Source organism: Peromyscus leucopus, chromosome 1 (assembly GCF_004664715.2).
Source record: "Peromyscus leucopus breed LL Stock chromosome 1, UCI_PerLeu_2.1, whole genome shotgun sequence".
NCBI lineage: Eukaryota > Metazoa > Chordata > Mammalia > Rodentia > Cricetidae > Peromyscus > Peromyscus leucopus.
This window is the reverse complement of record NC_051063.1, coordinates 77,648,828-77,662,103: the sequence shown is the minus strand read 5'-3', so window position 1 is coordinate 77,662,103 and position 13,276 is coordinate 77,648,828. Positions and strand designations below refer to the sequence as shown.

The 13,276-nt window shown below is 51.1% G+C and overlaps 2 protein-coding genes across 7 annotated transcripts; one reads left to right on the top strand and one right to left on the bottom strand.

Moving 5' to 3' along the window:
* Positions 1-975: 975 nt before the first annotated feature.
* LOC114704353 (putative protein T-ENOL) lies at positions 976-4,685 on the bottom strand. Of its 4 annotated transcripts, none has more exons than XM_028885539.2 (6): positions 4,596-4,685; positions 3,713-3,796; positions 3,347-3,497; positions 3,084-3,117; positions 2,913-2,970; positions 976-1,264 (listed from the first exon to the last, which is right to left on the bottom strand). In XM_028885539.2, the coding sequence occupies exons 2-6, from the start codon at positions 3,791-3,793 to the stop codon at positions 1,229-1,231; spliced, it is 360 nt and encodes a 119-aa protein (XP_028741372.1). In that variant the 5' UTR covers positions 3,794-3,796; positions 4,596-4,685; the 3' UTR covers positions 976-1,228. The 4 variants fall into 4 exon arrangements, with proteins under 4 accessions (XP_028741372.1, XP_028741371.1, XP_028741373.1 ...); XM_028885538.2 differs by lacking the exon at positions 4,596-4,685 and adding an exon at positions 4,227-4,380; XM_028885540.2 differs by lacking the exon at positions 4,596-4,685 and adding an exon at positions 4,074-4,238.
* Positions 4,686-4,773: 88 nt separating this feature from the next.
* Cdipt (CDP-diacylglycerol--inositol 3-phosphatidyltransferase) lies at positions 4,774-9,138 on the top strand. 3 transcript variants are annotated; one of them, XM_028885536.2, is made up of 6 exons: positions 4,799-5,199; positions 5,295-5,429; positions 6,702-6,855; positions 7,438-7,519; positions 7,860-7,941; positions 8,054-9,138. In XM_028885536.2, the coding sequence occupies exons 1-6, from the start codon at positions 5,157-5,159 to the stop codon at positions 8,197-8,199; spliced, it is 642 nt and encodes a 213-aa protein (XP_028741369.1). In that variant the 5' UTR covers positions 4,799-5,156; the 3' UTR covers positions 8,200-9,138. The 3 variants fall into 3 exon arrangements, with proteins under 3 accessions (XP_028741370.1, XP_028741369.1, XP_037066375.1); XM_028885537.2 differs by lacking the exon at positions 8,054-9,138 and having other exon boundaries at positions 4,774-5,199; positions 7,840-7,941; XM_037210480.1 differs by lacking the exons at positions 4,799-5,199; positions 5,295-5,429 and adding an exon at positions 5,449-5,804.
* The last annotated feature ends 4,138 nt before the right edge of the window (positions 9,139-13,276 follow it).

Here is a 13,276-nt window from a genome sequence, read left to right as displayed (position 1 = left end):
TCCTCAAAAGGGGTGGATTGTAGGGGACTATTGAGCAAATTGGCCTGATTACAGCCTAAGTAAACTTGAGACAGCTTCGGTGGTGAATATTTCTGGTTTTGAGATGGGGCCTTACCATGTAGTCCAGGCTAGTCTTGAACTCCAGGATTCTCCATTAGCAGCCTGCTGGGTCAGTAAGATTCTATATGCATTGTGGTTGGTTTCTTCCTCTTTTGTTTTTGAGACAGGACATTGCTGTGTATTCCACACTGGCTTCACACTATGAACTGGAGACAGTCTTCCTCCTGCCTCTGCCCACCGAGTGCTGGGACTCTAGGCATTGCCACCATACCCATCTTTTTAATCCCTGTAAGGGCCTCGTGAAACTGGGGTGATTTATTACCCACAGTTTTTTGTTTGTTTTGTTGTTTGGGTTTTTTTTTGTTTCTTTTTGTTTTATGAGACAAGGTCTCACTAGGTAGCCCTAGCTGTCCTGGAACTCACTCTGTAGACCAGGCTGGCCTCGAACTCACAGAGATCCACCTGGCTCTGCCTCCTGAGTGCTGGGATTAAAGGCGTGTGTCACCAACACCAGGCTACTCAGTTTTCACTTAAGGAAACTAAGGTTGAGACAGGTGAATGGACTTCCTCAGAGGTCCAAATAAGTGGCCACACTGGGCCTGAACCCCCAACTCCGCGGGGCCTTCTGCATCCCCTTCTGCCGGTAGCAAGCCAGCAAGTTCTCATAAGCATGGGACCCCCAAAATCTCAGAGGGAGCAGCAAAAGCCTGGTCCTCAGAACCCCAGGTGACAATGAAGACTCTCCTCGGCAGGAAGAGGGGGCCCCTGCACGCCGCAGCTAGCCACAAGGCACGAGAGAGCGGGCTTGGGTGCAGCAGGTGGCCGACACCTGGATTCCAGGAATAGCTGACATGCACCATGCCCCTCTGGAAGGAAGGCGTGCCCCCTCCAGAAGCCACTCCAGAACACTCCTGATATTTGGGGGAAGGGAGGATCCCTGGCTCTTTATTAAAACTTTTCTCCTCAGTAGTGTGATTGCCCGTGGAAGGTGGAGTCTTGCAACAGGTCCAGAAGACATCGTTGGTTTCAAAGGTGGCGCGCTGATGACCAGGAGTTCCTCCCGAGACGAGCTGTTCAGCCAGTTGCAAAAGAGGGGCTTCGGGGCTTTCACTGAGGGGCAAAGTGGGGAGGGCAGGAGGCCGAGAGAGCAGCACTAGGAGGTTCAAGTTCATCCTCCAGTCGTCAGGCTGTTGGGGAGCACTCCCTGGAAGACAGTGGGAGCTGCGGACTCTACACTTAGGGACCCTGTCTTATCCTTCCCTCACCTAGCATCCAAGCCGTATACCACCCTTGAATATAGCCACCATGCTACGCTTCTCTCATCATCCATTTCTCCACGCACATATCCACCCACATCCTCCTTCCATCTATTCACTTACAGATCTACCCATCATCCCTTCCCCGTCCTTCAACTCCATCCACCTGCTCACGCATCCATTACTCACCCGCCTTCCCACCCACTCATCTCTTTCATCGCCCACTTCTTGAGAGCAGGGGCTTTATTTTGCTCAGTGCTGCACCCTGGGACAGTGTTGCCTGCCTGCAGTAAGTGCTTAGCACATGCTCAGTCAGCATATCCATTCCCCCATTCACCCATTCGCCAACTCTCCTTCAACTCATCCATCTACTTCCCAGCTAACTTCTGTCTGCTTTTTAATTTAAAATTTTATTATTTAGCTACTTGTTTTTTGAGACAGGGTCTATATAGCCCTGGCTGATCTGGAACTCACTCTGTGGACCAGGCTGGCCTGGAATTCACAGAGATCCACCTGCCTCTACTTCCTAAATGTTGGAATTGAAGGCATGAGCCATACCAGGCTTTTTTTTTTTTTTTTTTTTTAATTTTATTTTATGTGTATGAGTAGTCTGTGTACCAGTTGAGTGCCTGGTGCCTGTGGAGACCAGAAGAGGGCATCAGATCTCCCGGAACTGGAGTTTCAGACAGTAGTGAGCCATCATATGGGTGCTGGGAATCGAACCTGGGTCCTCTGGGAAATGAACAAGTGCTCTTAACTGCTGAGCCATATCTCTCCAGCCTCTTTTTTTGTGTGTGTGTCTGCTTTTAAATTTTTGTTTCCCCATATATCATTTCTATTATATGTTATGTATTTATATTATCTATTGTATTACATATGTGTAATTTCTAAATTCCTAAATTTGTTTATTTATTTTGAGACAAGGTCATTCCATGTAGCCCTGGAACTCACTAGGCAGATCAAGTTGTCCTTGAACTCACAGGAATCACCCTCTCTGCCCCCAGAGTGCTGAGATGGAAGGTGTGTGCTGCCAAGCCCGGCAGGCCCCAGAGCATAGAAGCTGCTCACAATCTCACTTATTAAGACACCTCTCTGTGCCTTGGGTCATACAATCCTTGCTGCTTAGAATATTTATATCAGAGCTGTTTTCCTAGAAAATCCCTTCTTTAGATGTTCCCTTCTTCAGGAAGCTCCGTGATGCCTTTCCTTCCCAGCCCAGTTGAGGATGAGGCAAAAGCAGTCTTATTGTTTTCTCAGGTAGGCACCATTCCATACTGTGTTATCATCGGCCACTTACTTGGCTTGGCCTCATTCTACACTGGATTTTGCTGGGAATGGTGGATCATGCCTTTTATCCTAGCACTTAGGAGGCAGAAGCAAGTGGCTCTTTGTGAGTTTAAGGCCAGCCTGGTCTACAGAGTAAATTTCAGGCCAACTAAGCTACATAGCGAGACCCTATCTCAAACCAACAAACCAACCCTTGAATTCTTTTAAAGGCCGAGTCTATATTGTGCATTCTGTGTCCCAAGCTCCCAACACAAGGAGCGGCACATAGGGGACACTGGAAATGCTGAACCGGAATGACCATAGACAAACCTTTTCACGAGGAGATGGCAGGAGGTGTGCCTTGGTGCGGGTGCGATTTCTGTCAGAGCTGGAGACAGTAGAAGAACAGAGAGATGGTTGACAATCATAAACTGCGGATGGTTCAAAACTCCCCCTACCTCTGCTCTCCACCGGTTCTCCCAAGGACAGAGCCTCACTCACCGGGTGTCTGTGCCACGGGTCTTAGTGAAGAACACTGGAAATAGAGGCCCCAGTTAGAGACTTTCCCCATGGTTAGAAAGAGTTGTGGGTAGCGTGAATGGGGAAAGGGGGCTCCTGGCTAGCAACAGTGAGTGCGTGAGAGGGTAGGGGGCACTGTGCCCAGGACTGGCACTGAGGAGGGGAAATGGGCAGATCCCTGGGGAGGTCAGGTATTGCGGGAAGGGAGTTAGGAACTGGTCCCTAGATGAAGAGGGAGAGTTCACCATGTCTAGATATCTGAGTCCCTTGGTCTTTCATTTGCTTTTCCTTGATGGGCACAGAGTTCACGTGGGAGCGAGCAATAAACAGGGCTTCATCTGTAAGTTCTGCGCTGATACGGGTCAGGAATTCTTCTGAACGGGATAATGAGACTTTCTGGAAAGGAAGTTAGAACTCAGCCTGCACATTCCCACTGGTCTGGTGTCTTCCAGGCTGCAGGCTCTGTGGCGGGGAAAGCTGGGATTAGAAGGTTGACTAGAAGGACCTGGACAAGGAACGCCGTCTATGGGGCTTCAGGATAAAGGCACGTGACTCAGAACCGGACTTCCCGCCTTGCTTCCCTTCTCCTTCACATCCCCTTCGTTGCTCACCTGCCCTCCACCTAAGGAGGCTGCAGCTTGAGGTGACCAGCTGTCCTTTTTCTCCCCATTCCTGGCAGATGTGGATGCCATCCCCTAGAAACAGAGTTTGTGTTAAGACTGAGGAACCAGCCCACTTCCCCCCAGACCCCATCTCACACTATTCCCTGGGCTCAGATTTAGTCCACGGCTACAGCTCAAACACCCCACTCTCTTAGTCCTGCCCTTGAAAAAGTTTGTTGTTTTGCCTATGACTTTGAGGGAAGGGGCTCTCAGAATAACTCCCCCGCCATTCCTTCCAAAGCCCTTCCTTCTTCCTTCTTCTCTGCCAAGGCCCTTCCTAAGGGAAGGCAGCCAACATGCAGCCCCCGACCTGGCTGATGGGTTGAAATCGTGGGCTACTCGGCGGGAGGGGAGAAGGAGAGGTCTAAGGGGGCCCTATGATGGGGATAGGGAGTTGGAGTTGGGGAGGAAGGTTGGAAAGAGGGAGAGCCAGGGAAGCGCTGCTCCGGGTTGCTATAAAGACCTAAATGTTTGCGGAGGTTCTATAGTTCCGTTGCTAGGAGACTAGAGGTTCTAGAACTAAAGACATTTTCCTAGCGTGCCACGGTTGCTCTCCAGGTTCCTCCTCGGAGGTGGTGACCCCAGCGTTATTTCGAGGCATTTGGGGGATGACGTAGGGCGGAACCTGGGCTCTAATCCTCCCACCACCAGGGCGGCGCTAGAAGCAAGCGGCAGGCGCGCCCCGAGCCTCTCTAGCCACCTCGTCCCAGCCTGGGTCGGGGAGCGATCGCGGCCGCAGACGTAGCGGGCGGGGAAGCGATGTGGGCTGTACTAAGTCGCCCCGTCTCCCGGGGAGGCCCAGACTCGGGACGTCGGAATCTCACCGCTTTACCTTGGCCTCCAGGAGTTTATGCCCTCGGTAAAATGCCAAGTACAGATTCCCTTTCAGGTCTCCTCCGCTTCTCCCTTTCCAGTTCCTCCCTTTGCGGACGGCTCTCAGCCCCTTCCCCTCCCTCGGTGCGTTGGTATGAGCCGAAGCCAAGGGGCGCGGGCAGGAAAAGGAAGCAGGCCGGCCTTAAAGGGGCCTCAGCTACTATTTATTTAATTTATTTATTTATATTTAAAAGCCGCTCTCTCCTTCCTCCGATGTTGTTAACGTCCCCGACGGAAGAGTAAGCTTAGGGGAGCCGGGCGCAGCCAGCAGCGGGGCCCTCTGCTGGAGACGGCAGCGCCTGCCCATCGGAAGGCTAGGTGTGCGTGAGCTGCGCCCAGGGGTGCCCTGCGCCCTGGCGCCCTGCGGGCTCTAACAGCTGGGGTCGCGCGGGGGAACTGGGCCCAGGGCTCTGGTGGAGCGGCTGATGTCGCGGACTGAAAGCTGAGGCCGCGCTGGTGAGACTGGGACAAGCCCTTGCACCTCCAGAGCTGGGCCAGGGCGACGAGGGGAGCCGCCAAGATGCCAGAGGAAAATATCTTCCTGTTCGTGCCTAACCTTATCGGTGAGTGCTGTCTGCGGCCCCGACACCAGCGGAGGGCCAGGGATCGAGAGCTGGTTCCCCGATCACAACCTGCCCCTCTCCCTTCCCATCCCAAGGTTACGCCCGGATCGTCTTCGCCATCATTTCCTTCTACTTCATGCCCTGCTGTCCCTTCACGGCCTCCTCCTTCTATCTACTCAGTGGACTTCTAGACGCCTTTGATGGACACGCGGCTCGAGCCCTTAATCAAGGTGACAGAGCTCTACCACCACCACTACCACCGCTTGGGGACCCAACATCCCCCTGCCCTTTTCCTGCTTTTCCAGAACCTCAGAAATAGATGGCTCTTTCATTCCCATCTCTGTAAGAAAACCAAACAGGAATTTGGGGGGGATTTAAACCTGGGATTTAAGCTTGCTCTTGAGGACTGTACACGGCTTATGAAGGGTGGGGCCTAACAGTATGACCTAAACTGGACATAGTGATGTGAATGGAAGAGGTCTCTCTGCATAAATTTCCCTTTGGGGCGGGCGTGGCGGCTCATGCTTGTAATTCCAGCACTGGAGAGGCAGACAGAAAGATTGCTCCAAGTCCAAAGTCCTCTCAGGCTGCATTTTGAGAACCAGGTGAGCCAGAGCTGAAGAAGGAAAAAAAAAGTCATTGGGGCTGGAGAGATGGCTCAGAGGATCAGTTAAGAATGCTTACAGTGCTGGGCGGTGGTGGCGCTAGCTTTTAATCCCAGCTCTTGGGAGGCAGAGGCAGGTGATCTCTGTGAGTTCAAGGCCAACCTGGTCTACAAATCGAGTTCCAGTTCTGTCTGTTACACTGAGAAACCCTGTCTCAAACAAACAAACAAAAGGAATATTTACTGTTCTTGTACAGGACCCAGATTTGGTTTCCAGAACCCATGTGGTGGCCTACAACCACCTCTAACTCCAGTTCTAGGGGATCCAATGTTGTCTTCTGGTCTCTGTGGGCACCAGGCGCACATGTGGTGCACATACATGTATGCAGACAAACATACCATGAATTAAAAGATAAATAAGAAAATAAAACTCCATTCAACAGGTGTTCATTAGGGGACTACTATGTGCTAGTCACAGACAATAGGGACTCCAGAAGAGGTTGGAGCTGGGCTTCGGTGGTGGGTGGGGAGCAGGTGGTGCTTGGAGCTCCGACTAATTCATTAACGAATTCTCCAGATCCACCTCTAAAACTGCCCCTGAGACTTGGGGTCTCGTGCCTTTCTTTGGGGCCTTGGTTCTTAGTTAGAGGAGTTGAAGAGAGAGCTTCTCCGACCGCTTTCCTGCCACAGCCCGGTGTGGTCTCATTTCTTGTCCTCATAATCCTCGTCCTTTTGACCTCACCATCTATTGACAGCAGCCTGCTTTCCTTCTCGAGCAGTCGATGGTAGACATTTTCAAACTCCATTCATACTCAGCCCCGAGTGATAGGCCAAAGGTGGGTACCTGTCATCTAATATACCAGACAGTCTTAATTTTTTCAACTTCGTTACTTTTCAGGCACCCGGTTTGGGGCCATGCTCGATATGCTGACAGACCGCTGTTCCACCATGTGTCTCTTGGTCAACCTGGCCCTGCTGTATCCTCGAGCCACTCTGCTCTTCCAGCTCAGCATGAGCCTGGACGTGGCCAGTCACTGGCTGCATCTGCACAGGTCTGCGTTGATGCTGGAGGTGCTAATGAGTGGAAGACATTCCTGTGGGATTGGGGCTGGGGTGACTTCAGGCTCCCTGGGAGGTGTCTTCCTTTTTCTCTCCCCCTTGAGACAACAGCCCAAGACTTGCTTCGAATTTAGTGTGCACCCAGGTAGGCCTCAAATTCATGACAGTCTTCCCACTTCAGCCTCCTGGGTGCTGGAATTCTGTGCCAGCACGCCCCTATCCTTAGCTGAGGCCTCTTTTTAAATTTTGCCTTGTTAAAGTCCCAGGGTGACTGCCGTGTCTATGAGTGGGCTTGTCATTTTTAAAGGTGGCTTAAGCAATTTCTATCACGGGCCTGGCTGGATATTTTTGGATTCCAAATGCCAGGAGACGCATGAGTGCTTTATGGTGGGGCATTTAATCCTACTGTCCCTACCTAAGGAATTCTGAGGCCTTGAACAAGATGCAGTTTCAGCTTCACACCAGCTCCTCCGTACAGTGGAGGCAATGCCAGTTGCCAGTGCCGATTGGTGAGATGATTGGGTGGGTATGGTAGCAGTCAAAGCTCATGAAGTCTTTTGATTTTTCTCCCCAAGTTCCGTGGTCAGGGGCAGTGAGAGCCACAAGATGATCGACCTCTCTGGGAACCCCGTGCTTCGGATCTACTATACTTCTAGGGTGAGCCCTCCTTGCCCCTCCCTTACTTGCTCCGAAGATGGGAAGTCTTAGGCTGGACCCTGGTCAGGAGAGAGTGGCTGCCCCAACCCTCTAAGCAGGAGCTGTCCTTGGGCTGAGGCATGGTGAAGGGGAATTTGGTGGGAGGTCTGTGTGATCCTCCTGGCAGCATTAAGAATGAGGCTCTGAGACACAGACAGACAGACAGACAGAGGCTAAAGAATGATGCAGTAGGATGCAGTGTGCAGCTGGCCGAGAGGCCCTCTCCTGTCTGTGGCCCACGTCCCTGTGGGTTACGGTAGGGACACGGCCCTCCATCTTAGGCAACCTTTATTATGTGCAGCCTGCCCTGTTCACCCTGTGTGCTGGAAATGAACTCTTCTACTGCCTCCTGTACCTGTTCAATTTCTCCGAGGGACCACTAGGTAGGAAGAGGGGGTGGGGGTGGGGTTCCACCCTGCCCTGCCTGGGGAAAGAGAGGCCCCAGTCTCGCACCCCTCCGTCGCCTCCCACCATCCTCTCTCTGCCTCCCCACAGTGGGCTCTGTGGGACTCTTCCGAATGGGCCTCTGGATCACGGCTCCCATCGCCCTGCTCAAGTCCGTCATTAGTGTCATCCACCTCATCACAGCGGCGCGAAACATGGCCGCTCTGGATGCGGCAGACCGTGCCAAGAAGAAATGATCCTCGCCCGCCCCCAGCCGCCCACCTGCCCTGGGCATCTACTGCGCCACATGGCTCCTCTCCTCCTCCTCAGAGGTCCTTGTGTCATGTCTTATGTGTTCTCTAACCTGCTGGGATGGGGGTCAACCTCTGTGTGGTGTTGTCAGTGTCTTTTTAATCCTGAGGACCAGACCCATGCCTGTGACCCCAAGGACCTGGCACGGCAAAGCAGGAAGAATGCTCAGGAGCCCCCCCATCCAGCTGGTGCTCAGGAGCCCCCCCATCCAGCTGGTGCTCCGGGAGGCCCCCACATCCAGCTGGTGCTCCGGGAGGCCTGCCTGAGGATTGGGTGTTGCTACGTATCCTGCTGGCTCAGCCCTGGGGTCTGGCCTGGCCCGAGATTTGGGGGACACGTGAAGAAGGGAGATGTATGGCTCCCAGGTTTCCCAAAAGGCAGAAGAATCAGACTGATGCCGTTGGGCCAAGGAAGCCTGGGGTACCAGGCCCAGGAAGGAAGGGGCCAGGGCCCAGCTAGATCCTTCCCTGAGGCAAACTCCTCTATCCTGTCCTCTTGCTTTGGAAGCCTCCATAATAAAGGGGGGACGACCTTCACTCTTTTCGGACTTGTTTGCTTTGAGACATTCTTAGATGAGGGCCTAGGGTTAAAAGGAACTGGGTATAAAAGATCCACCTGGATGCTTTTCCCAAAGAAGGTGGCTGACTCCTCCCTGTCATGCCAGTGACCTTAGAGAGGCCCTGCCGGCTCTTGAGGTTCGCAAGCACTGTCTCTGTCCACTCGCTTTATGTCCCTGGCTGGTCACTTCCATTGTATCCTTGATATTTTCTACCCTCATGAGAATGTAAACTTCATGAGAGCAGACTATGTCTTTCTGATATCTGCCTAGAGTGAAAACTAGCCTGGCATGTGGTCGCTGCTTAATAAATACTCATGGAAAGATGGATGGTCTTCTCAGAGCATGGTCCTTAGGCCACTTAGAGCATACATTCCCTCACGCCCCATTGTGCTTCCTGGAACTCCTGGTCTTGCTTTGGCCTCTGGGTTTTGGGTTTACACTGTTACATGCCAGCCTAAGGGTTTTTGTTACTTTTCGTTTGGGCTTTTTTTTTTTTTTTAATGATTTATTTTATGTACAGTGGTGTTTTTTTGCCTGCATGTCTCTTTTGGGCCCCCTGCAACTGAAACTACAGACAGAGAAGAGCTGCCATGTGGGTGCTGGGAATGTCTCATAGCCCACATTGGCCTTGAGTTCCTAATTCTTTTGCTTCTGCCTCCTGAGTGCTGGGATGTGCCACCATACCCACTGAATTTTTAGTTTTTGAAACAGTATCACCATATATTACTGTGGTTGGCTTTGGCAAAATTCCTAGGTTCAAATGAGTCCCAACCTCAGTCACTGGGACTGTGGGTGCATGTCACTTCCTGGCACCAGATTTCTTTGTTTTGGGTTTTTGAGACATATAGCCCAGACTGGTCCCAACTGCTCTAGGAAGCTGGGGATGACCTTGAACTCCTGATCATCCTGGCTCCACCTCCCACATGCTAAGATTACTATAAGCAGGTGCCAGTAAACCCAGCACACTTCCTTTTTGAAGTGTATTGGGCGTGCCGTGGAGACCCCACGTTGCGGTTGTTGGCCGGCGTCACTTGTTTCGTCCTCATAATAGCTTGGCTGTTTTACCCAACTTGTATTTGGGAAAGCTGACATTCAGGTGCGATTTTGGAGTTTTTGGAGACAGGGTCTTACTATATAGCCAGGCTGGTCTCAAATTCAGAACCTTCCTGGCCACAGTTGGGCGTGTGCCACTACATCCAGTCAGATGAGATGTTGACATTTTAAGTAGATAGCTGGTGAGGACAGGGAGGGAAGAGTTATTGCTCTTGGCAGAACAAACAACCCACAGAGGCAGGGGTCCAGAGAGCACCCAGGCAATTAAGAGAGATTGAAATAGATCTTGGTCCATGTGTCTGGAACACTAAGTGCTGGGATGTAGGAGAGTTGAGGCACCAGCAGCCAGCTGAGCAGCCTGAGGAACTCAGGAGGACATCAGGCCTTTTTATTTATTTCCTTATGGAAATTCACTTTGGGTATGGGCTACCACCTTGAAGTGCTGTTTCCACACACTGTTTTGTCTGAATATGAGACAGATACTGTTGATCCTCTAGGGGGTGGGGTGGAGGGGGGCAGTTTGCCTCCAAAGCCTGCCCTCTTTGGCTGTTTCATGTCAGCAGGCTTCTAAATCATGGAATGCCCTCCATCCCTGACGTGGCCAGGTCCTGCCATGACTGAATGCCGATGCTGGTGGCTCTTCTCACCTCTTTTGGGGGGCATGCAGAATGGACATGGAAGGGCTGAGATGTTGGTGCTTAAGGAGAATGTTGACCCACACAAATCTGACCACATTTCATGTGGTCCAGAGACCCCATCAGGCCTGCTCTGGGGGAGGTGGTCTCCTAAAGACTTGCCTGGAAGTAGCCATTGCTCCCACCAAATGGATCTTCTGAGAATTCATCAGAGGATCCCTCTGCTGTCTCTGCTCCTACAGCCCTGCCTGACTCTAGGGCTCTGGCTGTAACCATATGTGACCCCCGCAGCCTCACTCGATGTGGAGTACAGCTGTATACGATCTTCAGAAGGAGCATGGGAGCGAACGATTGGCAGCAGGATGTTGCACCTGAGGCCTGAAGCCTGAAAGGGCTGACTGCACAGAAGGGCCTGTGTCCCATGAGGCTGAGCCTCGAGTCCGCGTGGGACCTTTAGTCTTCCATTCAGTGGTTGGACTCAACTCTGAAAGAACCTGCAGGGCACAGGGCCTGCATTTACAGCCTAGGATCTGGAGGCTCTTGATCTGGAGGTGGGGGGTGGGGAAGTTTGGAATTTGGTCCTGGAGTCTACTTGATGCAGGGAATAGAGTGGAGTCACATATGTGCAGTTTAGTCAGCCTTATCTTGAGGCATTCCCTAGGGTCTTCACCAACTTTGAGTGAAAAATATTTGGGAAAGAAATTGCATATCCACTGGATGTGTGCAGAAGTTTTTGTTATTGTTTTCTTTTTTTGTTTGTTTGGTTTTGTTTTTTGTTTCTGTTTTTTGAGACAGGGTTTCTCTGTATTGTTTTGGTGCCTGTCCTGAATCTCGCTCTGTAGACCAGGCTGGCCTTGAACTCACAGAGATCCTCCTGGCTCTGCCTCCCGAGTGCTGGGATTAAAGGTGTGCGCTGCCACCGCCCGGCTTGTTACTATTTTTTAATGATATGGTATACCAACTAGCTCCATAGCATCGACATGGTGTTAGACATTATAGGAATGTGGGGATGATCTGAAGTATGTGGGAGCATTGTATAGGATTATGTGTAAATACTACACCATTTTTTTTATGGGTGGACACAGATCTTGAGTTCCATGTTGGGTTGTGTGTCTTAGAACGAACCCTCCATAGGTACAGAGGGATGATTATAATTCCCTAGAAATTAACTTTGTTCATTCAGGCTGAATGAATAACCTCATGCAAGCAGCATGGTTCATTCCATGCAATGGCTGTGTCTTGGAGAGGGCAGGAGATGAGTGTTTCCAGTCTGCTGTTCTTGGGGTGCTCTCAAGTCTCCTCCATTTCATGATGCAGTTAAAAATGACCCTGCCTGCAGGAGAGATGGCTTACAGTTAGAAGTCCTTGCTGCTCTCACAGAGGATCAGTGTTCTAGTCCTGGCACCCATACCATGCAGCTTCACAACCACCCTGAACTCTAGCTCCAGGGAACCCAGTGCCTCACGGGTACCCACATTCAACATGCACGGGCACACACGTGTCCATAAACAAAAGGTGGGGTTTGTTTTGGTTTTGGTTTTTCTTTGTTTTTTAGCTAGATATGGTGGTGCACATCTTTAATCCCAGCACTCAGGAGGCAGAGGCGGGAGGATCTCTGAGTTCCAGGCCAGCCTGGTCTATAGAGTGAATTCCAGAACAGCCAAAACTACATAAAGAGACACTGTCTCAAAAAACAACAGGTTTTTTTTTTTTTTTTATTCTAATTTTTGCTTATTTATTACTTTTAGTTTTTGGAGATGGGTTTTACAGTGGTCCTGGCTGCCCTGGAACTCACTGGCCTTGAACTCATAGAGATTCACCTGCCTCTGCCTCCCAAGTGCTGGGATTAGAGGCATGTGCCACCATCAACTGGCTGATTTTTTTTTTTTTTAATCTTGGGGGAAAAAAATCAACTACACAAACAAACAAACAAAAAACAACCCTAGCTGTTATAACAAATTCCAGGATGCAATGGTAGGAAGTTTCCAAGACTAGTGGGGCATGCTTGTAAGCCCAGTAGTCAGGAGGTTGAGGCAGACGGATCACTGAGTTCAGGAGGCCAGCCTGGACTATGTAGTGAGACCGTCCGCCATGCCCACCCTCTAAACTCTCTTCCTATAAAAGGTTCTTTAAACCAGTTACTTTTTCCAGTATTCAACCAAAGGAAAGCCATCTGTACCAGCTGGAGGAAATGGCTTGTGATGGACTTGAGCAGTGACCATGCTGTTATTTCTGTCTGTTTATTTTCTGGGCAATTTATGGGTAACCGTGGGAGCTGACTGGAATCTGCCCCCGTGTGAGCAGGGACCCTGCTGTATTCAGTGAGGTGTTTTCCTGTCATGGAGGTACATAGACCTGCCTGCTACCTGTGCTGGGCCAGTCTTCACGCATACAATCTAGAGTGATTTCTCGACTGCCTGGGACTGGAAACCCTATGGAGTACATACAGTAGTCAGGCCAGGCTAGTTATGCTGCGGTAACACCACTCTCCACCCCAGTCTCAATTGCTCCGGATGGTATACACATTCCCTTCCCACCACCTGTCCCTCATGGTTGACCTGTACCTCTCCTGGATGCCATTCTCCATCCTGGATGCAGGCTGACGGAGTAGCCTGTGTGGGGAATATTACTGATCATACTTTTATATGGGAAAGAGAAGAGTGTAGTGATTATGTTATGTCCCCAGCATTTCATTGACGAGAACAAGTCACATGAGCAACCTGATGGGCACTCGGCATCCATATGGAGACAGGAAGTCATCATTGGAAGTGAAGC